This window comes from Podarcis filfolensis (assembly GCF_964270895.1).
Source record: "Podarcis filfolensis genome assembly, chromosome: 2".
NCBI classification, from domain to species: domain Eukaryota; kingdom Metazoa; phylum Chordata; class Lepidosauria; order Squamata; family Lacertidae; genus Podarcis; species Podarcis filfolensis.
Window position 1 is genome coordinate 53,055,698 of NC_139605.1, and position 25,185 is coordinate 53,080,882.

The 25,185-nt window shown below is 44.8% G+C and overlaps 1 protein-coding gene across 6 annotated transcripts in view; it reads left to right on the forward strand.

The window, feature by feature from the left end:
* The first annotated feature begins 465 nt into the window (after positions 1-465).
* Positions 466-25,185, forward strand: part of RASSF1 (Ras association domain family member 1) — a 28,874-nt gene continuing 4,154 nt past the window's right edge. The window contains exons 1-3 of one of the 6 annotated variants that reach the window (XM_083603516.1): positions 466-1,532; positions 9,094-9,218; positions 24,511-24,615. In XM_083603516.1, coding sequence (XP_083459642.1) covers positions 1,202-1,532; positions 9,094-9,218; positions 24,511-24,615 — 561 coding nt within the window. In that variant the 5' untranslated portion in view covers positions 466-1,201. Of the gene's footprint in view, positions 1,533-1,617; positions 1,881-9,093; positions 9,683-12,921; positions 13,783-24,510; positions 24,616-25,185 lie in introns of those variants that run through there. The other 5 variants (XM_083603518.1, XM_083603521.1, XM_083603519.1 and 2 more) reach the window with 5 other exon arrangements.

Here is a 25,185-nt window from a genome sequence, read left to right on the forward strand (position 1 = left end):
CGTTTGGGATTATGAGGGACGGCTTTGCTACTCTCTGGAGCAGGGGTCAGCAAACTTTTGCAGCAGGGGGCCGGTCCACTGTCCCTCAGACCTTGTGGGGGGCCGGACTATATTGGGGGGGGCGTGAACGAATTCCTATGCCCCACAAATAACCCAGAGTTGCATTTTAAATAAAAGCACATATTCTACTCATGTAAAAACACCAGGCAGGCCCCACAAATAACCCAGAGATGCATTTTAAATAAAAGGACACATTCTACTCATGTAAAAACACGCGGATTCCCGGACCCTCAGCGGGCTGGATTTAGAAGGCAATTGGGCCGGATCCGGCCCCCGGGCCTTACTTTGTCTACCCATGCTCTGGAGTCTTAAAACTCCCGCGCCAATTCTCCCCTACTCCCTCACAGCTGTGTTTTTTTCTCCCGCCTTTTTGGCTCCCCCTGCATATCCCCCCCCAACCACACACAGCCTGTCCCACGAAATGATGCTGCGCAGCTGTCGGGGAGTTGGCAACGTGTCCGGCTGCCGCTTCCCTCAAACCTGCTGCGCTTCTTCGGTCTTACTCCGGAGGTGCCTTAATGCGGGAGAAGCGAGGGGCGGAAAGCAAGACGAGCCACAACTTCAAGGCGTACAGAACTAGGCGCCGCCTGTTGGTCTCTTCTCCCCCCCCCCCCCCTTCCTAGTAAGGAGGAAATGCATGAAGGGGAGGGGAGCTGGGACCTTTCCTCTTGCTTGTTCAACAAAAAAAGAAAGAGCAAGCCAGCAACTGGTAGCACTTCAGAGGCAGGACCTAAACTAACGCAACTCTCCCCAGCTTCCTCTCTTATGGAGCACGATTGTAGAACCAAAGGAGGCTGATGCTGTGGAGCCAAGAAAGCTGCCCGCCTGCTCGTGGGGGCGGGAGGCTCTTACTGAGCTCTAATCTTCCCAACAAAGATCGCCTGTGACTTTTTCTGGCTGCTGCTTTAAAGCTAAGGGGTGAAAAGGGGCGGGGGAGAAGACAGGCGGAGAGGAAGAGAAAACAGACAAGAAGTGAACTTTTGACAGACTGGGAAAGGGGTCGAGAGAGGAGTGCGGGTTGCTCCGAACAGCACAGGGACCCCCGAGGAGCGCGGGCGAGATGGGGATGTTTCTGGGCCCCTTGTGACATGTGTTTGCAGGCCCCCTTTCCCGCTCTGCATCCTCAGCCTATGTAGTGGCCATGAACCGGCCGGTGGACCAGGAGATGATCGAGCTGAAGAATTTGGGGCTGGAGAAGCAGCTCGACCTGACGCGGGGCCCGCGAGGCACGTCTGAACGCCCCGTCCGGCTGGAGCGGGCCAACGCCCTGAGGATTTCTCCGGGGAAAGTGCCCGAGATCTTGAGCCGCGTGCGCCAGATCCGACTCCTGGGCGGCCAGAGCGACCCCAAGCTGACCGAGGAGCTGGGCGAGGGGCATGTCTTCAAGCCCTGCGCGCAAAGCCAGTCGACCTGGTGTGATCTGTGCGGGGAATTCATCTGGGGCGTGTACAAGAAGCGTCTGCAGTGCATCCGTGAGTACCGGCCTCCAGCCGCACGTGGCGGCATTTGCCAGGCTGCTTTGCATCCTCGCAGGAGGTTCTGGGAGAAGCAAGAGGGCAAGGTAGCGTTCGGTTCAGGGAGCATAGATTTGAAAAGAAATGGAAGAGAAATAGGAGTAATAAAAGTAAACTAAGTAGTCCAGGATGATGTAGCCCTATCTGGCTTCCGTTACAGGTAGAAATTCAACTGGGATAGCTTCCCCATCACTTCTCTCACTGCTGAAAGAAGCTGTATACTGCTTGTCCTGCAGCTATTAAAAGTCAGAAGAGCTCTTTAATAAGAAAGGCGACAAGCCTATGGCACACAGAGAGAAAGGATAAGTAAAGGACGTATTTTGTATTGGCCCAAGGGCTGCTTGAGAACAATTTGCTTTGGAAAGTTTTTCAGTTTTGGAGGAATTGGGGTTTGGGGCTAAAGAAACATACATAATTATTCTGGTAGCTTGTTTGGATTTGGGTGAAAGTATGCACAGAGTTGCAGCTTTAAGCAAATGGTGGAGCTTAAAGTAGACTGAGGTCACATCCACACCATGCATTTGAAGTATATGGCTTCCCCAAATAAAACTGGGATCTATAGCTTCTTGAGGGTGTGGGGAATTGTAGCTCTGTGAAGGGTGAACTACAGTTCCCAATATTCTTTGGGGAAGCCATGTGCTTTAAATATATGGTTTGGATATGATCTTATAGACAGTGTTCTATGCCAGTGAATGTTCTCACATATTGTATTCCCATACCATTTGAGCATGTGAAGTCCTATGCAGATTTACAGTGTGTTAACTGTGCATGCCATCATGAGTGATGGCTCTCTCAATGTCTGTTATACTGCAACAATACTTGCTTAACAGTAACTGAATGAATCAAAATCTGATTCAGTAATGCCAAGCAACATCCTCATTCTTTTCTACCATTTTGATTACCTGGATCATATTTTGATTTAGGAGTAGGTATGTGCAGACCGTAGGAGAAATTGGAGTCCCCTTCTCTTTCTTCATTTGTTACTGATTAACACAGGCCAGAACTACTTCTGTTTAAGAGCAACTCAGAACATCCCAAATGAATGTTTGCTACAGTCTAATCAGCAGCCCACAATCATCATATTGTGGTGGTACCATCTAAGCTCCGGCTATATAAATTCTCACATGTACTCTGAAGAGCAGGAGTAGTTTTTAAGACTCTCAGAATTCTTCTTTAAAAGGGCACAAGATGGACTAAAAAAAAGAGTAAGGGGGTGGGAATGATTAGAGGTCTCAGACACCAGCAGCTTGCATTTTCCCATGCATGAAAAGGGCTTCCACAATTCTTTCACTTGTTTCTGAAACATTGTTCTACATGGACTTGAACCTGGTTCACGTGTGTGTGTGTGTGTGTGTGTGTGTGTGTGTGTGTGTGTATCACCATCATCTGATTATTTGCACCTAAACACAATAACTCCCACATTGAAAATATTGTTTGTATTGATGTGAGATGATCCACTGTGGATGTTTAACTATAAGCATTACCATGGGTGATAACGAACATAAATATGTGAATGAACATGCTGTCACAGTAGTTACCAGTTGGGGGGCTGAAGAAGACCAAAGGGGTTACGGTCCCAAATTATGACTGTTAAGGATAACATCCAGCCAAGGAAAGCCATCAGATCTTGTGGCATAATTGAAACTATGAATTTAGAAACTTTTCCAATGGCCTAGGGCCTAGCCCTAGGCAATCAACAAGTAGTACCCTGGGGGATCTCCTTAAAGCTATTGCATATTGTTTATCAGAGGACATGTAGGGAAACTAGGTTAACTGAATGAGGTTTGCTTGGGCCACAGATGACTCAGTATCTGTTTCTTCTTCCTCTCTGTCACTGAATCATTCCATGTTGAGAAAATGCATGTGGGAGTATGTGTATGTTCATGAAAGCAGGTGTGGCATGGCCATATCCAATATTCACTTAAATCCCCTATTTTTAAGCCCAGCAGTGAAGTCCTGTTTGGTTTGGTTGGGTTGGATTCTGAGAGAAGGCTACAGGGTGCTTGGGAGACCTTTGGTGTTCTTGTCAATTACATGTGTATTCCATTCCTCTGCTGGCTTATAGTGCCAGAGTTGATTTATTGCTAAGCGGTGACTACTGATGCTCCATGTAAAAGGATGCTCCATGTGAAAAAGAAAACTGGGTCTTTGAAATCAGCTGGGTTCACCAGGTTCCTTTATTCCAATGGATTGGAATTTCTGCCAACCCCATTTTCCAAAAGGATAATTGTGTGAATTGTGTACCAAAGTTGCATGTGTGATAGCCAAGGAAAGCTCTGCTACACCTTTCACTGGGGCATGCACACAGATATTGTGTTTGTGTGTGTGCTTGCAGGATGCTGGACAACAGCTGTTTTATTTCTCTTGTTCTGATAGGCCAGGACCCAGATGATCCTGATTTGTGGCTGCTTATTTTAATGACAGCCTATGTGAATATGTGAAAAACTCAGCCCTTCCTGCCCAAAGTTTGTGCATGTTTGTGGAGCATCAAGGGCTGGGAAGGCTGCCCCTGTTGAATCTCTACCTGATAGGCTCGTTCCAGGGGTGGGGGGGGGAAAGATGGCATAGCTTCTGTCTTGTTAATCTATTGTACATAGTAAGTCTTCTGAGCAGGAACAGTATCATATGTGCAGTCTTCTTAGGACTTGGACTTGCTTCCAAACTTAGTCTGTACCAAGCACAAAGAATGGCTGAGAGTAATTTGATTGGCCTACCCTCAGTGTTCCCACCCTTTCAGCAACTGTAGCTGAAAGGATGTGGCTGCTCTAAACTCAGTGGGTGTGATTTGCAAAGAGCTCCTTAACTGTGCCTCATAGCAGGCTTTGTATCCCTGAGCCTACCTTTGTCTGTATCTTTGTCTCTGGCTGCCATACACCCTGAGAACTTCATTTGTTTTACCCTGTTTGTTCCAGCCACTTTCTAAGATTGCTACCATGTCCTCTGCCTTGTGTCCTTACATTTGGTCTTCCCATAATTTACACTAATCCTGCAAGATTGCCTGTTGACTAACAGTTTTGTATAACGTCTAGCACACTGTTAATGCTGAATAATGTTTAGTTGACTTAGCAAGGGAAACTCCTGTAACAAACTTGTCACATCCTACAAAATGTCATATAAATTGGACCTAAAAACAGAATTGTTACACTCTGAGCGCTTAATTTTTTCTTGCACCTTTGCTAACCTTGATTGCTTTTGTTAAAAACAACAATTGAGTTGAGATGCAGAGGGCTAGAGACAAATTCATAGAAGAATAGTGATGGCATGGAATACTTTGGAGTACTACATCCTAATTGTATAAGGCAGTCCTTCAGTCAAGAGCAGTTCTGATTCTAGAATTCAGGTAGGATTAACAGTTTGGCATTAATTGCTCCCATATAAATTAGAACTCTCATGTTAGTGTTTCATTTTACGTCTAATCTGTTACTGATTACAATTAAAGATATTTACAGTATTGAGAGAAATTATTCCAGAGTAATTAATCCAGAATAAAATTGTGCACCTTAATGAATGGGATACAAGTAGGATAATGGAAGTGCATTCTCCTAATGCCTGTAAAGCAGAGCAGATGTCACTAGAGGGTGTCAGAGTGTTTAAAAGTTCTTTTCCCTGGACAAATCAGAAATAAATCTAACAGTTTGCAGTGTGGAATTGGGCTTCACTGTCTTAAAATAATGAAATTGCTAACGGATTTATTCTGCTGAGGAGCTTCATTTTTTTAAAAAAAATTATCTGAAAAATCATGGTGGCACCTCTTATACTTGCCTGTAAAAGGACTGCTTTCTGTTGCTCAGTACTTGCGCTGGTGCAAGACAATTGGCAACTGCTAGAACCCTGAGATAGAATTACCGTATTTTTCGTCCTATAGGGCGCACCGGCCCATAGGACGCACCTCGTTTTTTGGGGGAGAAATGAATAAAAAAAAATATTCCTGCCGCCCCAAGCCTTGCGCACACCTGCCCGAAGCACAGGGCGCCCTCCGGAGGGCGCCCCGTGCTTCTGGCTGCAGGCTGCCGTCCCAAGCCTCGTGGAGGGCTCCCCGTGCTTCGGGCTGCAGGCTGCTGCCCACAAGCCTTGTGAGCCCACGGGAACTCCTGCCGGGCTTGCAAGGCTTGCGGATAGCTTCCTGAAGCCTGGAGAACGAGAGGGGTCGGTGCGCACCGATGCCTCTCGCTCTCCAGGCTTCAGCGAAAGCCTGCATTTGCCCCATAGGACGCACACACATTTCCCCTTCATTTTTGGAGGGGGAAAAGTGCGTCCTATGGGGCGAAAAATACGGTACCATTTCTCTATGGTTTCGTGTTGTTCAGTATGATTCTTCTTTGTCCTCAGCCCTGCGATGTTTGTGGCTAGTGGCAGGCCCGCTGCTTGATGCTGATACTTTGGGTCAAGGCCCTAAAGTCTAAACTCATTAAATTATATTTGCCTTCTGGCCTAAGAGACTTGAAGACACAGACTGCTTTCACTTTTCATTATTTTCTTCACTATCTTAGAGGCAAAACATAACCACCATTTTATTTTCAGTGGGCAGAATGTATAAAACCTAAGAGTTTACTGTTGTGCAGTAAGAATATGTGCTGCTATAAATTGTGGAAAATAAAGATGGGTTTTGCAAAATATGTAGGTGAGAAAGATATTCATTCACTAATCTTTATGATTTTTAGGTGGAGCCAGTTATTTTCCAGCTCTTGATCTCTGCCATTTTAGTGGTTCATCAAAGAATAAATCTGCCCAGTTACTGCTCCACAGATAAAAGCAGCATTAGATATACTGAAGTAGTTGAACAGGCATATGTATTCAACAGTTGACAGACAGAGTCAGTCTAAAAATGAGTGCATGATGGTTGGTTATGAACTCCAAAGTGATTTGCCTAAGTACAGTACTAAATTCCACAACTGCCATCACCCCTGGCCCTTAGTCATGCTTCCTAGAGCTCTTGGGGGTTGTAGTTCAGCAACTTCTGGAGCGCCAATAATTCCCCAGCCCTGCCCTATCACAGCAAATCCAGTTTGAAAAAGAATGGCTTTTTGCAGTTTGGAAAGTGATGGGATTGAAAAGTGTGGGGTGGGTTAATAATTAATGGGAAGATGTATAAACACCCACAAGCAGATCGGGATGAATGCTTGTTGTACAGCTGCCCTGCAAACAAATCAGAATGAATGTTCAATAAAGACCAGATATACTAATCTGACCTCCATGTGAGCTTTGTGTAATAAGAAAATCAGGAAGATTGCTCAATAAACCAGTTGTCTGGACTGTAGAGATATTCTGCGTTTTTTCTAGAGAAATAATTGCATTTCTCCAGCAACTTGATTGTTTGAATGCTTGGAAAGCACAGTTCCTCTGTAACAAAAGGTTCTTGCTGCAGGAATGAAATTTGGATGGCGCTCAGCTGTTTAGTAAAAGCTGTGCTGTTTCTGCATGAAAACGACATCTGATAATTGTAGCAGACAAAAGGCTCCAATCTACACATAGCATAATGATTAATCAAGTCCTGCTTAAATTGCAGATACAGAAGGGTTTAGCATTTACAATGCTGTATCTTATTACAACAGAGAGAAATCAGTTTTTTTTAAGTCCCCAGGCAGAGACTGGAAATATTTCTGAGGACATGCATTCTCGCAATAAATATATGAGCATGCTTTGTTTGATTGCCAGAAATTTCTGCCATATTTTTTCCTAGTCTGTTTCCATAGTGTTGCTGAACATGTATCTTCTCTGAAAAGTGTGTTGGTCTTTCCATGTTATAACTGAAGACATCTTGCAAATGTGTGTGCTGGCGTCTTTTTTACTTCCTTTTTTTTTTTTTAAGGTAGCATACTTTGAAAGCATATTTAAAACCCCTAATCCTTCTACGATTTTTTGCTTTTGTTGCCTGATGAGGCCACAAGAAAAAAGGGGGATTTGGAGAAGGCCATTTGTGTGGCTGTTCTGTTATCTTTCTGTTTTGCCCAGTACAAGGCCATCCAGATTGTCTGAGGCCTAGGGGAGCAGGGCATTCCCTATGCTGAGGGCGACATTGTGCCTCGACACTATGTGAGTGGCATTAAGCATTCCTCTCACGTGAGCACATATCCTATGCAGCAGATTCAGTCCATCCAAGCAGAAAATAATCAGTGCAGGCTGCCTCTTAAAATGAGGCCTTTATCCTGGCAGGCGGCAGAGTGGCTGCCAGGGAAAGGTGATGCCTTGGGACAGAGGCTCTTTCATGCCTCTTCCTTTGAAGAGAGTGGGGAGGGGAGGGGTAATTTTCTGGTCTGTCTTTCTGCCAAGAGGCTACAATGGCTATGCATTAAAGCAATGCCCTGGAGATAAGAGGCCAGCATTGCGTATTAAGCGCAAAAGACAGAGAAGTTTAAAATGAAGATTCTAGAGATAGTAAAAACGAAGTGTTGACCATGATTCTGGTGTGATCAGGCAAAGGTTAGATAAGCTTTCCTTTTGTAGGGTGAGGGGAGAAGAAAGGCAAGAAAGAAGTCTGCCTTAAATACAGTGGTACCTCGGTTTTCGAGCGTCTCGGAAGCCAAACATTTCAGTTTTTGAACACGCCTCAGAAATCGAACAGCTTCTGCTGAGTTTTTTTTTTCCAATTTTCTCCATTGACTTTGCAGACCACTCTTTGCTCTTCGGTTGTCAAATGTTTCGGAAATCGAACGGTCTTCCAGAACGGATTACTTTTGGCATATGAAGTACAGTGGTACCTCGGGTTAAGAACTTAATTCGTTCTGGAGGTCTGTTCTTAACCTGAAACCATTCTTAACCTGAGGTACCACTTTAGCTAATGGGGCCTCCCGCTGCTGCTGCGCTGCTGCCACTGCATGATTTCTGTTCTCATCCTGAAGCAAAGTTCTTAACCTGAGGTACTATTTCTGGGTTAGCGGAGTCTGTAACCTGAAACGTCTGTAACCTGAAGCACCTGTAACCTGAGGTGCCACTGTACCACTGTACAGTGGTACCTCTGGTTGCAAACAGGATCCGTTCCTGAGGCCCGTTCGCAACATGAGCAGAACGCAACCTGTGTCTGCACATGTGCGGGTTGCAATTCACCACTTCTGTGCATGTGTGTGACGTCATTTTGTGCGTCTGTGCATGTGCGAGCGGTGAAACCCAGAAGTAACCCTTTCTGGTACTTCCAGGTCGCTGCGGGGCGCAACCTAAAAACACTCAGCCTGAAGCAAACGTAACATGAGGTATGACTGTACTAGCCTATCTCACAATATATTTCAGTGCTTATAGAGTAAGCCTTTTCCTGAGAATTAGGAAAAAGGAGGTCCTGAGCAGTTTGAAACCTAATTGACATATTGCTACTGAGATTTGAGTACCATCTCCTCCCACCCCTTCCTGCTTAATAATACCTGCAAAAGTTGTGTGATGTGCAGCAATAGCCTATTTGCTCTCCCCCACACACTGGAGATCTGACATGTGGTGCGTTTCCTTGTGCAGACTAAACCTGTGGGTTCCTTTTCTTCCTGAGCTTTGTCCCCCCTTGCCTTATGGATTGTCTTCTTTTTATTTTCCTTAGACTGTAAGTTCATCTGTCATTACCGATGCCGCACCCTTATCCGGCTTGACTGCAGTGGCCCCAGATATGAAGACAGTGAACAGAATGAAGGCAATGAGCAGACAGTGGAAAAAGACACCAACGTGGTAAGAAAATAGCTGTGAGTCATATACTAGGGTTGCCATATGTCCGGAATTTCCAGGACACGCCTGGGATTTCAAGGGTGAGATCACTGTCCAGGAGGATTTTTTAATTTTAAAAAAAGTCTGGAGTTGTGTTTTTTGTTTTTGGTGCGCCGAGGGCACTGGCTGAGCAGCTGTGCTGTCACGAAAGGAAGGGATAGCCATGGCGCTGTTACTTCTGGCGGCCATGTGTACGACTCTCCTCAGCGGCCTCCAGGCTGGAGCCCCTGCAGGCCCCGCGGCCACTGAAGCACCTGGCCTGCACCACTTCTCCAGAGGCAGTGGAGGCCAGCCACAGCCTGTGGAAGGCTGGCCTGTACTGCTTTTCCAGAGGTGGCAAAGGCCAACCGCAGCCTGAGGAAGGCCGGCCTGGCATTCCAGCAGGAGTGCCCAGGTGAAAAGAGAGCAGGAGGCCAAAGACAGCGAAGGTACAAGAGGGGATGGAAGGAGGGGGCGAGGAGGGGGGCAAAGGAGGGGTCAGCGGCGGGGAGGGGGTGAGCGATGGAGATGCAGAGTGGTGGTGGGGTCCTCCGAATGTGGTGGGGGATCCGGATTTTTGGTCTTTGGAATATGGCAACCCTATCATACATGGGGCTGTAATAATGCAAAGAGCTTCTTTGCACTGAAGAAAATACATCTGGAATAGCCGGAAACACTCCTTTACAATAACTTGAATGCTCACGCAAATTGTGCCAGCCCAACCATTAGGCATTATGAGGTGACTGTCATAGGCAGCTGATATGGGGTGTCATGAAAGAGCAGCAAACATGTATGTATGTATGTATGTATGTATGTATGTATGTATGTTGGAGAGATGGAGAAGTTCAAGAATAACTTGGCTGGCCTTGGTACTATGAACCATGTGGGGGTAGGGGAGACACTATTTGCTGACTTGGCAAGGTGGTTTTTATGTTCATTTGTAACTTTTGTACCAAATTAACACACTAGATGTCATTTTGAGGCTGGAATAGCCAGAACTACTGTACAAACTATACTTCCTTTCTTTTTATAGTGGGTGAGGAACTTTTTTTGGCTCAAGGGCTGCATTCCCTCCTGTGCAGCTTCCCAGGGGCTGTGCACCGCTGGTGGACAGGGCTTAGCAGCAAGAAGTAGGTAGGGCAAGAAATGTGACTTATCCATTGTACAGTAGGTTACATTCCAGCCATGCAAAATTCAGGCACAGGTACACCCCTCTCCATCCAGACAAGCAAGATGCATTATCACACTGCAAGGACACATTCCAGCCTAGCAAAAGCACTCAAAAAGGATGCAGAGCAGTGCCAGTGAAGGGCGTGGCCTGTGGAGGGTATGTGGCCAAGTGAGATTTCCAAGGGTCCTGTATTTGGCCCCTGGGCCTGAAGTTCCCCACCTGTGTTCTATAATACCTTTTGTTCTTGGGACTCATAGATTTGCCAGACTTGGTGCCATATTTGTCTGGTGCTCCCCAAAATGTATATAGGAATATGTCTGAAAGGATAGTGTTTGCAGACAAGCTTATTAAAATCAGGTGTACTTTTTGATGGTTTTCAATTGGTAAGTAAACATGTTGCAGATTACCCTTCAGATTGCATCTGCCTGTAATGAGGCAAGAAGAGACACACACAGAGTGGATTTTTGATGCAATATACAAGTGTGAAAATCCTAAGATGTTCAGGAGCTCCCTACACTCACTCCTGTTCCTTCACATGGCTAGGTTTTCTCTTATCTTCACTCATATTTAGCATTGCATTAGGCATATTATAAATTATGGAGGGTTTATCCCTGGCTGGCTTATCTGCTTAAGAGAATTTTGCTGCTGCCATATGTGGGAAGCCTCTGGTACCTCTCGATAAATGCAGCAATCAGCTTGCATTTTCAAAACAAGACAAGATTTAGCAGAAGAAAGGAGGGGTCCACAGATTTCATCATGGTTCTGACAGATCCAATTCCATCCTGTTATTGGCAGAGCTGCTTGCTGCAGCTGGGGCTAGATGCTGCTATCATGTCCCAGGGGCAGGGAGGGCTGAAAGGGCAAGTACTTAGAGATGCAAGGCCATCAGCCCAGCTGGCATTGCTCGTTGCCAATTAACATTTTGCCACGTGCTGGACTAAACACTTCTGCCATGGAACTACATTGCTTAGCAACAGCTTTTGCAAGCTATTCCCAGGACAGACAGAAACAGACAGACATGCACGTACAAGGGAATTGGGTGGGGGAGGAATCCCTGATTTTTGGCTCAAAGTGTCATCTCCTCAGTGTTCTTCCATCTCGTTGACCTCTTAATACAAACATAGAGTTGGAAAGGACCTTGAGATTCATCTAGTCAACTCCTTGCAATGCATGAATCTCAACTAAAGCATCCATGACAGATGGCAATCCAGCCTCTGCTTAATAACCTCCAATGAAGGAGAATCCACCATCTTCCACTGTTGAACAGCTCTTACCATCAGAAAGTTCTCCCTGATGTTTAGTCAGAATCTTCTTTCTTGTAATTTGGTAAAGGTGTCTTAACATATATTGTTATGAGATTTCCCTCCCTCACTTATCTGTTATAGCCAGAAATGCCTGGAGGTGTGCTATTCATGCTATCTGTTTAGGTCTAGAGCAGCAAAGGGGTGGTGAGAGATTACCACTTACAGAACTAAACACTTTAAGCAACAAAGATTAAAGACTAGATTAACTCGTGTACTAAATGTTATGAGGCAGTGCCCCATCAACCTGAGAGCTCTTCCATAGTGAAAATGATCTGAGAAAGTTCCTAGGTGGAGGCCATAGGCTTGTACTTTGTTTTTTAGAATTCTGCTAAACTCAGTACATAACAGATATGTTCTCTACATGTGACTGTAGTGATGTTTGCACACGTGGCTCTGGGAAATTTAGAATATTTCTAATCTGGCTAGTATAAGGAACATGTGATTGAATTTCTGCCTTTCTCTGTGTCTTGAGGTGGAGAATCTGTGGCCCTCCAGATATTGTTGTACCTGTCATAAATCCTTGAAGGAATACCTTTCTTTAGATAATCCAACGTGCAGTTTACAATCAGAGGAGAGGTCATTCTCATATGCTGTGAAGGTAGCATGGAAGTCCAATGTCAGAGAGGACTTTCTCTGTAAAGCACCCTATCTCTGGGACTCCCTGCTGGGGGAGATCAGACAGTCCTCTTCCCTGGCCATTTTCCAGTGGAATTTGAAGACCTTTTTATTTGCCCATGCCTTTGAAATAAGATAGGTAGTCACTGTAGTCTTTATAATTGTCGTTTTAGTTCTAGTCCTGTCTAGAACTAATAGGAACACTTCACTCCAAAGTCTTTGTGACAGTCATCTCTTACTGTGGCAAATTTCTGTACCCACAAGGCAGAAATCCAGTAAGTTTTATTCTTCCAAGTCTAGAGATCTGTGTGAGGCTTACATGCAGAATTTCTGGCAGCTGCACATCCCTGCCCCTGCGCCCCGCCCCCCAGAAAAGTGGAGCAACGCAACCAAACGGGAAACTGCGTTTTTGCCTTTTAAATGAACCACCCAATTATTAAAATGTTTCTGCGAGACCTACGTCCGAGTAGGTTTACAAATACAGCCGACCAAACCTGCCTATCCTAAACAATATATACAGTATACTTGGAAGGAATTGCCGGGAAAGCATACCGCAACCCTTGAAACTTTTCTCTTTTTTGGCTTTTTTTTTGGGGGGGGGCTGCGTAAGATTAATTTGAGGGCGGCTCTAGGGTGTTGCTATTCCGGGAGGACTCGAAAGGCGCGGGGAGAGGAAAGCCAGTAAGCGTGACTCCACTTCCCGCGTGGCTGGCTTGGGGATGAAATCACTGCGCGGGCCGCTCCCGCAGAAGAGGGAAAGGGCGGGGCCGAGCTTTTAGCCCGCGACGGGAAGGGGGGCTTCTCCCACGTCAGCCTCCCCTGCCTCCGTCCAATGAGGCGCGCGCGTGCGGGGGCTGTATACGTTTCAATCCCAACGGCTGCCAGGAGAGGGAGGGAGAGGAGGCGTCTCCGCCTCCAAAGGGAGCTCGGGAGTCTGTTGCCACTCGAGCAGCCCTCGCCCGGCAGAAGGCGGGGAACTTCCGTGAGGCGGCTCTCGGCCGGCGTGGCTTCAGTGCTTGAAAGAGGGGTTCGCAGGCGACCAACGGACGCGGGCTGCTCCTTCTAGGCGCTGTTTAGGTGTTTATTATCGTTCCCTCCTCCGGTCAAGAGGCAGTTTGTACGGAGAGAAGCCGCGCAGCTCCTCCCCAGCTCTGCCGGGTTTCTGGGCACGCAGACGGCTTGGATTTGTTTGGTCCGCTGGTGTGTGGCGGCGGCGGCGGCGGGGCGGGGATCTTCGGGTCTTCTCGTGAAGAAGCAAAGGGAGCGAGAGGAAGTGGAGGAGAAGCCTAAGCTGGGCATGGGCGAGGGTGACGCGGCGGCCACCACCCCGTCCTTCGAGATGACCTGGAGCAGCACCACTAGCAGCGGCTACTGCAGCCAAGAGGACTCGGACTCCGAGCTAGAGCAGTACTTCACAGCCCGAACCTCCTTCATCCGAAAGCCCCACAAGGAGAAGAAGGTGAGGCAAGCCCCCCCCCCGTCAGTCTCCAGGCGGCTCTAATGCAAAATGCGCGGCGCTTACATCTCGCTGTGTGGATGGGATGGAATCCCACGCGGTGTTAGAATCTCCTTCCCAGGCTCCCAAATCCATAGGGGTTGGCGCGGGGAGAGGAAGGAAGGAAGGCATAGTATTTCCGACCAGCCCACTTCTGTCTCTGTCTCGCGCCCCCCCCCCCAAAAAAAACACACATTAGGTTTTCCATAAACCGAAAGCGGGTGGAAGGTACCTTCGGTCAAACGCGAAACCAGCTGCGGTTAATAACAGTGAGAATGAGTTTCTGTTTGGAACTTCCCTGGAGAGCAGGCTGGAGGGTTGGGAGGAACCGAGCAGGAGAAATCCCTTCATTTTTCTGTCTCCCTGAAGTTAGCTCGAAAACGGAACCAGTTATGTCTGTTCACTGTTTAGGAGCCAAAGACATAGTCGAGAGTACAGGACAGTTGGGGGAGTGGGGGACGATTTAGGTTGCATGCAGTAGCATTTGGGTAGGTAGCTGGTTTATGGGTCCAGGGATTGCGGTGAACAGCAGGGAGCACAATTGTGTTATTTGTAGGGTGGGGCTCCAAACCTGAGCACTAACTTACTTTTGAGCAAGGAAAGGAGAAAGTGCTTATGTAGAGTGTTGATGTAGGCAGAGCTTCACTGAGAGGGCACTGGCTCTCTTAAGTACAGTATGGGATGAGAGCAACATGAATATACAGAGGTGTAGGTTGGCACTGCCTTTGATGGTACTATGCAGTTTGTCCTGCCTGGATGAGTGTGTTGTTTCTCTCTTTTTCTGACTACTTGTATTTTTCACCATATTAGCATGTGTATGACAATAAATTGAAAAGGGGTGAGTTTGGGTTTTTTGCCATTCCATGCTAGCAAAATTGTTCTTCTCTTTCATGTGGTTGCGCCAGATATCATGGGAAAAGAGTCCTTTTGGGAGGAAGACTAATAGTAATGACAGGTGTGGGATTATGTCTTAAAAGGGGTCTGCATCCGGCATCATGGCAGTTTAACAAGCTTTGTTTGAGAATAATGCATGAATGGTCACTTGGGGACAAGATGAGATTACCACATGGTGCTACAATGCGATGACAAGACAGCGGAAATAACTATCATCCATTTTAATTTTACATGGGCCAAGCCCTAGTGTGTGTATCACTGCAAAGACCAACATAGCCAATTGGTCATAAACTTTTCACTCATGTGGGTTTAAGTATGATGAGCTTTGCTTGCGATGATGATATCCTTTATGTGCTGCCACCAAATGAAAGTAACAAAAATGATTCCTCTAGCTTTGGTCTATCAGGGAGCTGCTTTTGGAGCTGCTTTCTTATTCTCTTGAGTGTTTGGATCAAAATATGTGGTGTCTCATACATTTTAGACTAAGCATCCCAGCTTAAGCAAGGAATCATGCAAAAAACCTTGACCTTGGTACTGGCAGTGCATGTGGGGAACTGAAATGTAGCTTTTATCAAATCAATGCCAATAAGTTGTTTGGGACAATATCTGAAATGGGAACCTGCTTGTTTCATCTGGCAAAGAGCATTGTCCAGAGATCTAAATAAGAGAGATCCCAGAACCAGAAGAACCAGTCCTTAATTCCTTAAAGCTAATTCTAGTAGCCTGATATCTTGCTTTTTATAAAAAAGATACAAGCAATTTTGTGATGTTGAAATGCACTTAGCCTTTAGACAAGTCTCTGATAGGATGAAGTGTATACATATGACTGCCTAACAAAGAAGTGAGTGCTCTTGTTAAATTTCCCTTAAAGACATTAGCACTATGAAGATGCAGACTGGCACCATATTAAGAGTGGCTCTCTTTGATTAGTATGGAGGAGGGGTGTTGCAGAAAAAGCAGTTCCGTCAAAGCATTTTCTCTTTCTAGCCTTGCCTTCATGCTACCAGATGCTCCTTCCCAGTTGCCAGTATGCCAAGAAAAAAGGCAGCCTAGTTATTATTGTGTAACCAGGAGCAGCTGAGCCTGCCTGAGGATTCAAAGCAAGTGTGGGGGTGGACACCTAGGTGCAAGTTGCATCCAAAGAGTCTGGGCTTGTTGTCTGCAGGGTGACAACTACTGAGCCTTACATAGAGGGTTGTAGAGCCCAAATATAAAGTGTTCTTTTGTAGATGAGGTGCTGTTTTCATTCTGTCTTAGGTCTGAGTGGAATTTTCTTAATTTCCTTGGACGGTGAGAAAGGAGTCAGTGAGATCAACAGTTAAATAAGCTCTTCTTCTTGAGGTTTTCATGAGCATGACCAACAGATGATGAAGACAAAGTAGAAGCAGACCTGTGATGTGAAATTAGCAACTACAAACCCATTAATATGTGTTAAGCATGATGTGGTTTGCAAGGTCTAATGGGGACTGAAGGCCCTTTACCCTTCCATAGCCTTGGTGTGAAGTTTGGTACAGTATTGTAAAGTTCCACCAGTGAGTTTCCACTCAGGTCCAGGGGGGATATTTGTATCTTTCTGACCTCCACAGGATAGACAAGATGAGTTTAGAAACCCTGCAGTGAGTCCCAAAAGTGCAGCTTGACATGGGATGAATGCACAACTGGAAATGTTCTTTAGCCATGGGTTGTGACTAATACAGAGTTAACTTTTACTGAGATCCAATAACTTTAAAGATCTCAGTATGTAAACAATTCATTCTCTCTCTCGCCCCCTCTCTCCGCCCCCGCCCCCCCATCCAGTGAAAGAGTAAACTATTTTTTTTCTTGTTCCCAACTGGTCTGCTGATGGCTTATGCTGTGTCTGTCTTCATGTTCTCCTGGGACACCAGGGAATGCCCATGTTCATTTATATATGCGGGGAAGGGAGGAGAGACTACCAGGGAGTTGGACAAATAAAAAGTGGCATGTTGACTGTAGCTTATGCTAGTCTTCAAGATAGACATTTGGTATGACCCAACAGGCGTCTTCTTATGCTGCTTATTTCAGTAGGAATTAAGCCCCATGATTCTTTGCTCAACACTGGTATCAACAGGGGCAGAACCCTGGAATTGGCATGGGTTTTATGTTGCTGGCACTTTTTATGGAAATCTGTTGAACCATGAGGACACTAGAGAAGTGTTGAGAATAGCAGTCATCCTTTAGTTCTAAACCTTAAATCCCTTGACCAATACAAGTCCCCCCCCCTTTTCTTTTACTTGAGGTTTTGTCTCTTCTCTCTGGCTCCCTTCCTTTCCTGTTCACATGTGGACTGAGTCACTGAGTGCACAGGCCATCTTCGCTATTGGTTTTTCTTTACATAAAAGCCACATATACCACAAAACTGCTCTAAGAAAAGCACAGCAAAAACAAAAGAACCCTGGCCACAGTAATGCAGCTAAGAGTCCATATTGGACTGGAATCCAGCAGCTATCCTGAGCTAACGTTTCTAGTGTTAGTGTGTAGGGACTCAGAGGGTTCAGTCTTTGCAGGGCATTACGTCTTCATGCTGTGCCCCCTGTTTCAGCAAAGAATGGCACAACCTAGCAGTCCTGCATCACTCACGCTTGGGGGTTTATGTTCTGTTAATTAACTTCTGAGGTTATGGTTTTTTCTTTACTCATATGAGAGCACTCCTGAGGTCAGAACTGATAATGATGATAGCAAAGTCTGCCTTTCTTCATTCTTCATAAAGTAAGCTATTCAGCTGCTTTAACATATGGCACAATCAAGTCCATGAATTCATGTCTTTCTAAATCATGTGTTTTGGAAAGGGTCTAATCTTAAACGGAAGTATGCAGGTGGTAGCAAATCTTATCTAATGAGTCATAATACCAAGCAGAGTGCAGCAGGAGAACTCTCAATACTTATATAAATTTTATAATCATAAAAGTTAATAATTAGTTCCAGAAAAATTCTAGACAATAGACTTCTGAGGCTTCTAGGATTTTAAAAAATTGCATTGTCAGTAGGCTCACAAGTACCGTTAATGGCTACAGACTTGAAATTAATTTTAAATTACGACTTTAATTTCAGCATTGCTCACCACTTCCTGCAGCAAGAGCATATGTTTTTGAAAATACAATTGCAGTTAGGCTATACAAAGGGCCCAATTTCCTTGTGATAGGATCATCCTATTATATCTTTGGTGCTTTTAAATTTTATAATCCTTACTTAATTTATTCTCACAAGAATATGTGGGACAGCTTCTCTGGGGATAACATTCCAAAGATAATGGTGCAGTAACTGAGAATACCTTCTCTTTGGTTATCATCTCCCTTAACTTTAGAGAGAAGAGCACCCGTATAATATCCTGTGGCAAAGACTTCAGTGCATGGGCACATTTTAATATAAAGTGGTATTTAAGGTGCCCACATGTCACAAACCATATAGTGCAGGGGTCAGCAAACTTTTTCAGCAGGGGGCCAGTCCACTGTCCCTCAGACCTTGTGGGGGGGCCGAACTATATTTTTTTGGGGGGGGAATGAATGAATTTCTATGCCCCACAAATAACCCAGAGATGCATTTTAAATAAAAGGGCACATTCTACTCTTGTAAAAACACACTGATTCCCGGACTGTCCGTGGGTCAGATTTAGAAGGCGATTGGGCCGGATCTGGCCCCCGGGCCTTAGTTTGTCTGTTCTTGGTATCTGTGCCTGAGCACACTAGGTCTGAGGTAACACTGCCCATTAGACAGTGTTGGCTCATGTTTATATATAATATAATGATTGTTAAGCAACTCTGAGGTAGTTAATTCTGGATTGCTTCAGTTTCAGTATCCCAGCTGTGATTTATGGCATTTGTACATCATTAGTAAGGTAAAGGGTCAAGGGACCCCTGACCATTAGGTCCAGTCGTGGCTGACTCTGGGATTGCGGCGCTCATCTCGCTTTATTAGCCGAGGGAGCTGGTGTACAGCTTCCGGGTCATGTGGCCAGCATGACCAAGTCGCTTCTGGCGAACCAGAGCAGTGCACGAAAACACTGTTTACCTTCCCGCCAGAGCGGTACCTATTTATCTACTTGCACTTTGACGTGCTTTCGAACTGCTAGGTTGGCAGGAGACATCAAAAAATTGTATACTCTAAATTGTATAATAGGATTGAGTCCTAGAGATGGCTCTTTGTCTTGTAAACAGGATGCCTGTGTCCCAAACTTGACTTGTTTACCTTGTGTGTGTGTTGGGGGAGCAAGAGCTGCCCTTCCCATCCTATCTAGAGCCATCTTCCCCTTTGTTTGTTCCACCCTTGCAGATTTCCTCTTGCTCTTTTCCACAGGATACAGCAACTTCCCATTTTGTTCCTTGGGTCAAAACTTTATCCATAGGAAATGTTCCCCACCCCAATACACCCAGCTTCCCACAATCCAGGCTTTGCTGGATTTGTCAGTTTGCATGTAAGCTCCTGTAGAGTGGTGCATGGCAGGTTTAGACAGATTTTTTTTCTGTAGAACTCACTGCTACTGTAATCTTGTGCCTAGTTAACTGATGAGCAGCAAGAAGAGGGTGGCATTGTTTACTTCCTACGAAACATCTACTTGTTGGAGAGGAAACTAGATTAAATAATTTGCTGGCTATGTCCCATTCCCTGGTAAATATGAAATAAATAAAATCCCAATTTTATTCCTTGGGACTTAGTGTGAATGTAAATGTTTTTCCTGCTGCTGTGGGATGTAGCAGTTGGTATAAGACAGCGGAAGAGTTGATTGGGAGAATGCAAGAACATGTAGAGGGCTTAGGATAATTAGTCGTTCTATTTAATCTGTTCTATCCTCTTGATGCCGCCCTATGTCAACCTAGCAGTTCTAAAGCACGCCAAAAGTGCAAGTAGATAAATAGGTACTGCTCCGGCAGGAAGGTAAACGGCATTTTCGTGCGCTGCTCTTGTTCGCCAGAAGCGGCTTAGTCATGCTGGCCACATGACCCGGAAAAACAGTCTCCGGACAAACGCTGGCTCCCTCGGCCTGTAAAGCGAGATGAGCGCCCCAACCCCAGAGTCGTCTGTGACTGGACTTAACTGTCAGGGGTCCTTTACCTTTTTTATGTCGGAAAGAGCTAATATGGAAGTTTGCTAGGGTCTGTTAAGCAGGATCACAATAACAGAGGGAATAGCATGTTGCCCTTAAGCTGAATATGCTGCAAATCTTTCTATATAGCTAGTATGGCAACTCCTTGTTGAAGGGATATGATAAGCAATTTAGCTCTGAAGGATTCATCTATAGCAGAGCTTTTCAAACCTTTCATGTTGATAACACACTTTTTAGACATGCATAATTTCGTGACACAGTAATTCAGTTTTACTAGCAAGGTAAAGATAAAGGGTACCAACCCTGGGAGGAGCATGGAGAGCATTTGCATGACACATAGTTTGGAAAGCTCTGGTCTTGGAAAACTCTGAAGAAAGTAACTCTTGACCTTGGTTCTCCAGCCATAAAGTGGATTGTGGGGATGGGTTAGAAGCTTTTAAAATGCTTGTAAAATATGAATACTACATAAATGAGTGTGCTGACTAGGCAGATGATTTCAACCATGTAAGTAGAGTATCTCCCCAGGACTCTCTTGAAGAAGTAATTCATACAGATTGTGTTGTGAGGCACACTTGTAGCATGGCGCCGATTCTGTTCTTGATTCTGCTTGGGAAAGGAGGCACCCCATCTCTCTTACTTGTTACAATTATTTATATTACACTTTTCAGGATACAAATCCTTCCAAAATTATTTACAAGTACTATCAATGCATATTAACACTTGCACACAGTAATCAAAATTAACAAATACCAAGCCATAAGAATCCTTCCCACAGGGCACCTAGTAGTGGATGACTCCAGCTGAAGCAGGGGCAGACTTCATTTCACCTTTCTTACTCACTTTCCTGGTATCCTTTCCAAAGGCAGTTGGTAGTTTGCCTTGGCAGGCAAAGAAGAGCAGTTGAAACAGAAGACTGCAAGCACTTCTCCTCTACTGCTTTGTAATATACTACCTATAATAGCTATGGAAGCCATATAAAAGGCATGGATAAAAACAAAACAAAGCAAAATTAAATTGACAGAAAAAATTTATGGTTCCGATGATTCTAGCACGTGGAATATGTGCCCTGTACTTTGAACACATCTAGATTTAGAGGGTACATTGTTGTTTTGCAAGCCATGCATTGTGTGAACCAAGTGGCAATACATTATTCTGTAATTCATAGTGCTCACTAGTTTTATATGGCACAGAAATGGACTTTGTTTCACCACACCTGTGAACATGGCTTAGTGGTATGTGACATTGCTTTAGGAGTAAGAAAATTAATGGAAAGAGCCAGCTAAAAGTGCCTGGGCTACAACTACCTGCCTACAGAGAATGGGATGCTTGGAGCTGAAAGTTCATGGTTTAAATCCAGGGGTGGGAAACCTTTTTGGCCCAGATTCCTATCACTCCCTACTCCCCTGGGCAGAACAACCCATCTGTAAATCACTTGAAGTCATTATAGCACCAAATGATTGGTATGCAGGAGGTCCCACCCACCTGTCAAAGTCCATCACACATTGTTTTTAAAATGTTAGGATGTCAGGCATTGGGAACTGCAGTGCAAGGGTTTTGCCAGCCCTGCGCTTGCCAGTGCCAAACATACACCTGGCAAAGCTGCTTTCTGCAGGAATTTGCTGTGCAGTCAAGTTTCCAATGGGAACTTAGTCACTCAATCAATGCAGCTGTTCTGCAGGGATCAGCTGCATCTCTACCTGCCCCACACTTGACATCACATAGGATGTCAGATGTGGGGCAAGTGGCCATGGTTTGGGAAAATGAAATTGGGACCTCTGCCAGGCCAAATTTGGCTCACGGGCTAGAGGTTCCCCACCTCTGTTTTAAACATTGGAAATCAGAAGGATTTTTCCATTTCAGCTAAATGGTAAAATAAGTTGTCTCTAGATTGACCTGCCAGTAGGCAGGCAAGTTGTAATGTCTTGAGCTATCGCACAGCCAGGTTTTCTAGGCCAAGTACCATTCTTCTGCAAGTATTAACTGTACAACTCTAAATTGTAATGCTGAATTTGGCACATATTCACATGAGGTGTGCCAAAAAAATGCCAGTCTATTTTCCTTTGCAAACAATCTCTCAAGCCACTTAAATTTCAAGTAAAGGTAAAGGGACCCCTGACCATTAGGTCCAGTCGTGACCGACTCTGGGGTTGCAGCGCTCATCTCGCTTTATTGGCCAAGGGAGCCGGCATACAGCTTCCGGGTCATGTGGCTAGCATGACTAAGCCACTTCTGGTGAACCAGAGCAGTGCACAGAAACACCGTTTACCTTCCCACCAGAGCGGTACCTATTTACCTACTTGCACTTTGATGTGCTTTCGAACTGCTAGGTTGGCAGGAGCAGGGACCGAGCAACTGGAGCTCACCCCGTTGCGGGGATTCGAACCGCCGACCTTCTGATCGGCAAGTCCTAGGCTCTGTGGTTTAACCCACAGCGCCACCCGCGTCCCTCAAGCCACTTAAATTTTAAAGGGAGAACTAATTCCTGGGAGTTACTCCTGTGGCTTAAGTATTATCAAGCTATTGCAAAATAGAGCCACAAAGTTGCTAACGGGGCATGTGAAGGGCATGCTGTTGCTTAAAGACCAGCGCTGGCTCATGGTTAATTTCTGTACATGATTCAAAGAGATGGTGCTTTTCTTCCAAAACTCCACACAACATGGGCACAGGTTGCCAACACTATATGACCCCACCAACCTGCCTGTGTGCTGTGCTCTATCTTGGACACCTTCCTTAGGGTCACACCACCAAATGAGGTAAGACTAGTAGTAATGAGAGCCTCTTACCTGGTGCCTTAACTTAATTATTTTTGAAGCACCAGGCTTTTCTCAGGCTGTTAAGATATGATGAAATCTTAGAACTGCTTTTGATAATTTTATCTTCATGCTTCCTTTTCTTGTTATTGTGATTGATGTTTGTGTTCATTTTCTAATTCACAGTATTTTTATGAATATAAATCTTTATCAATAAAAGATGTCCTGGTTTATTTTTTTAGAAGTAGTATACAAGGTCATATAACAAACATTGTCAGTGACTCACAAATGCATTATTATTGCTTGGCTCCCATGTCTCCAGCTAAAATGATTTGTATTATATTTATACTGTGTAGAGGATTGCATATTGCTTTATTCATAGGTCTCCTCTGTGAAGGAGACCCTGGGAGAATAGGAGCTGATCTCTCCCATTTCCTTTTGCTCATGTGGTTACTCATGCAGTGGGAAAGGAAGTGGTTCCCAGTAATCCCTGGAGATTTCTGATTGGTTTTTGGTGAGCTCATCTGGAATTCCCTACAATCTCCCTCCTCCCACTAAAAAGAGTGATGTCAACAGGAAAAGAGGCTGATGCAACCATGAGCAATTCACTTCTTCTGAAAATCTGAAAGAGAAACTGGTTGTGGGTGTGTATGTAGAAGGGTGCTCATTTTGTGCATGTAATTCTAGAGGTATTGTAGAAGGAAGTTTCTCTTCTGTAGAGGAGCTACAATGTACATATTAAAGCAAACTTTTTATTGCACAGATTCCTGGCTTTCAGCGGGTTGAGGGCTATACTGTATTAAGTTACTAATGTCGGGAGTGAATGTCTTTTAAGAAGCTGGCTCTGTTGATCCTTTTGGTTCTGAGAGCCCCATTACCTTTTAATCTCAGTCGGATTCCTGTTTCATGTATTAGCAATGTAAACCATAGTGAGTTTACGTGGAAACCATTTGGAATTACCACCATGGTGCATAATGCCAAAGTACCTATTTGAGGTAGAGCTAGATCCTTGAGATGAAACTGTATCTCAATGTAATTCTCCATAATTCAGTTTGAAGTAAATGTTTGGAAAAGTGTTGCTTCCGTTTCTGCATGTTTGAGAGTAGATGTTTGGCTCTAAATAGAGAACCCTGGTCTCTGCATTAGTAAAGCAAGTACTTCACAAGAAGGGTGGTTGCCTTTTTGGTGTACTGAAGCGGATTTTTTGTATGGTGGCTTCTCTTCATGACAGAGGACCCTCTATGTGTCCTACCAAAAATCAAAAATTATTTTTGCAATACTGTGAAATCCAGTGGATACGGCATTCTATTATTCAAAGGAGGGGGGTTTCATTGTCTGTAAGAATACTTCTTTCATGCCTTCATTTCAGTGCAGGAGGGGACCCAGTGGGTACAAAGAAAGGCCCTTGCAGGCACATGTGTGCCACACTGGTAACTCCTATTGTTCTGAATACCTGTTCTTGCAGCTTCTGGGAATTCAGGGTGTGGTTAGATGCTGCAGTTTGCAGGTACAGCATAAGTCTACTTTGTAGCCTTTTTAATGGTAAGAGAATTCTGATCCTTGGGTGTTGCATATTAATCATGGGTCCAATGTACAGTCATGTTTCTGGGGTGGTGTAACACCAAGCAGGCATGATGTGATTATCAGCCTCTTCTCACACCCACATATGATTTTTTTGCACACAAGGATTTTGTAATCTACCATTCAAAGCTGAGAATGGAAATCAGGAAGTTTTTGTTTCTTGGTATAATGAGTTCATTCAACCCCAAAGCAAGCTAAGGAGTGGTGAGGACTGGCATGTAGAAAGCTTCACCTGAAACCTGTAGTTTCTCTTGACACCACCTCCATAATTTATACAAGGTCTGATCCACTGCACTACTTGATCATTTGTATCTAAACAAATGTTCGTTTAACGTGCCATGAAGGGAAATGAACTATATTTGTGGGATTGCATTGAAAACTAATTCCAGATTACCTGCTCTTCTGCAGGACGAACAGATCGACTGGGACAAGCCAGTTCTGTCCCAAACTGAGATTGAGCAAAGGATAAAAGAATACAACAGTCAGATCAACAGCAACCTCTTCATGAGCTTGGTAAGTTTCAGGAGAGATATAATTCTTAGCCCTTGTATAACTTAGTAAGGTTAAAAGGTAAAGGACCCTTGGATGGTTAAGTCCAGTCGAATTCGACTATGGGGTGCAGTGCTCATCTCCACTTTTAGGCCGAGGGAGCTGGCATTTGTCTGCAGACAGTTTTTTCAAGTCATGTGGCCAGCATGACTAAACCACTTCTGGCACAATGGGACACAGTGACGGAAGCCAGAGTTCATGGAAACAACATGAACTCTATTACCTTCCAGCCGCAGCAGTACCTATTTATTTACTTGCGCTGGTATATTTTTGAACTGCTAGGTTGGCAGTTTTACCTGTATAACTTGGTAGCTGAACTTCGGAAGCCTATGTCTGCATTTGCTGTCCCATCATTGTAATCCTTAAAATGAAAACTACTGTATAGCAATCATCGCAGGCATATTCCATCCCTGTTTTGATGGCATCCTGTATTTGTAGAAAAACCCTGTTCATTCCAAGGTTTGTAAGAATTAACTTTGGCTTCTTTGCCCCTCAGAGACACTGACTTGTAGCCTGTTTTTATTCTTACTTTTA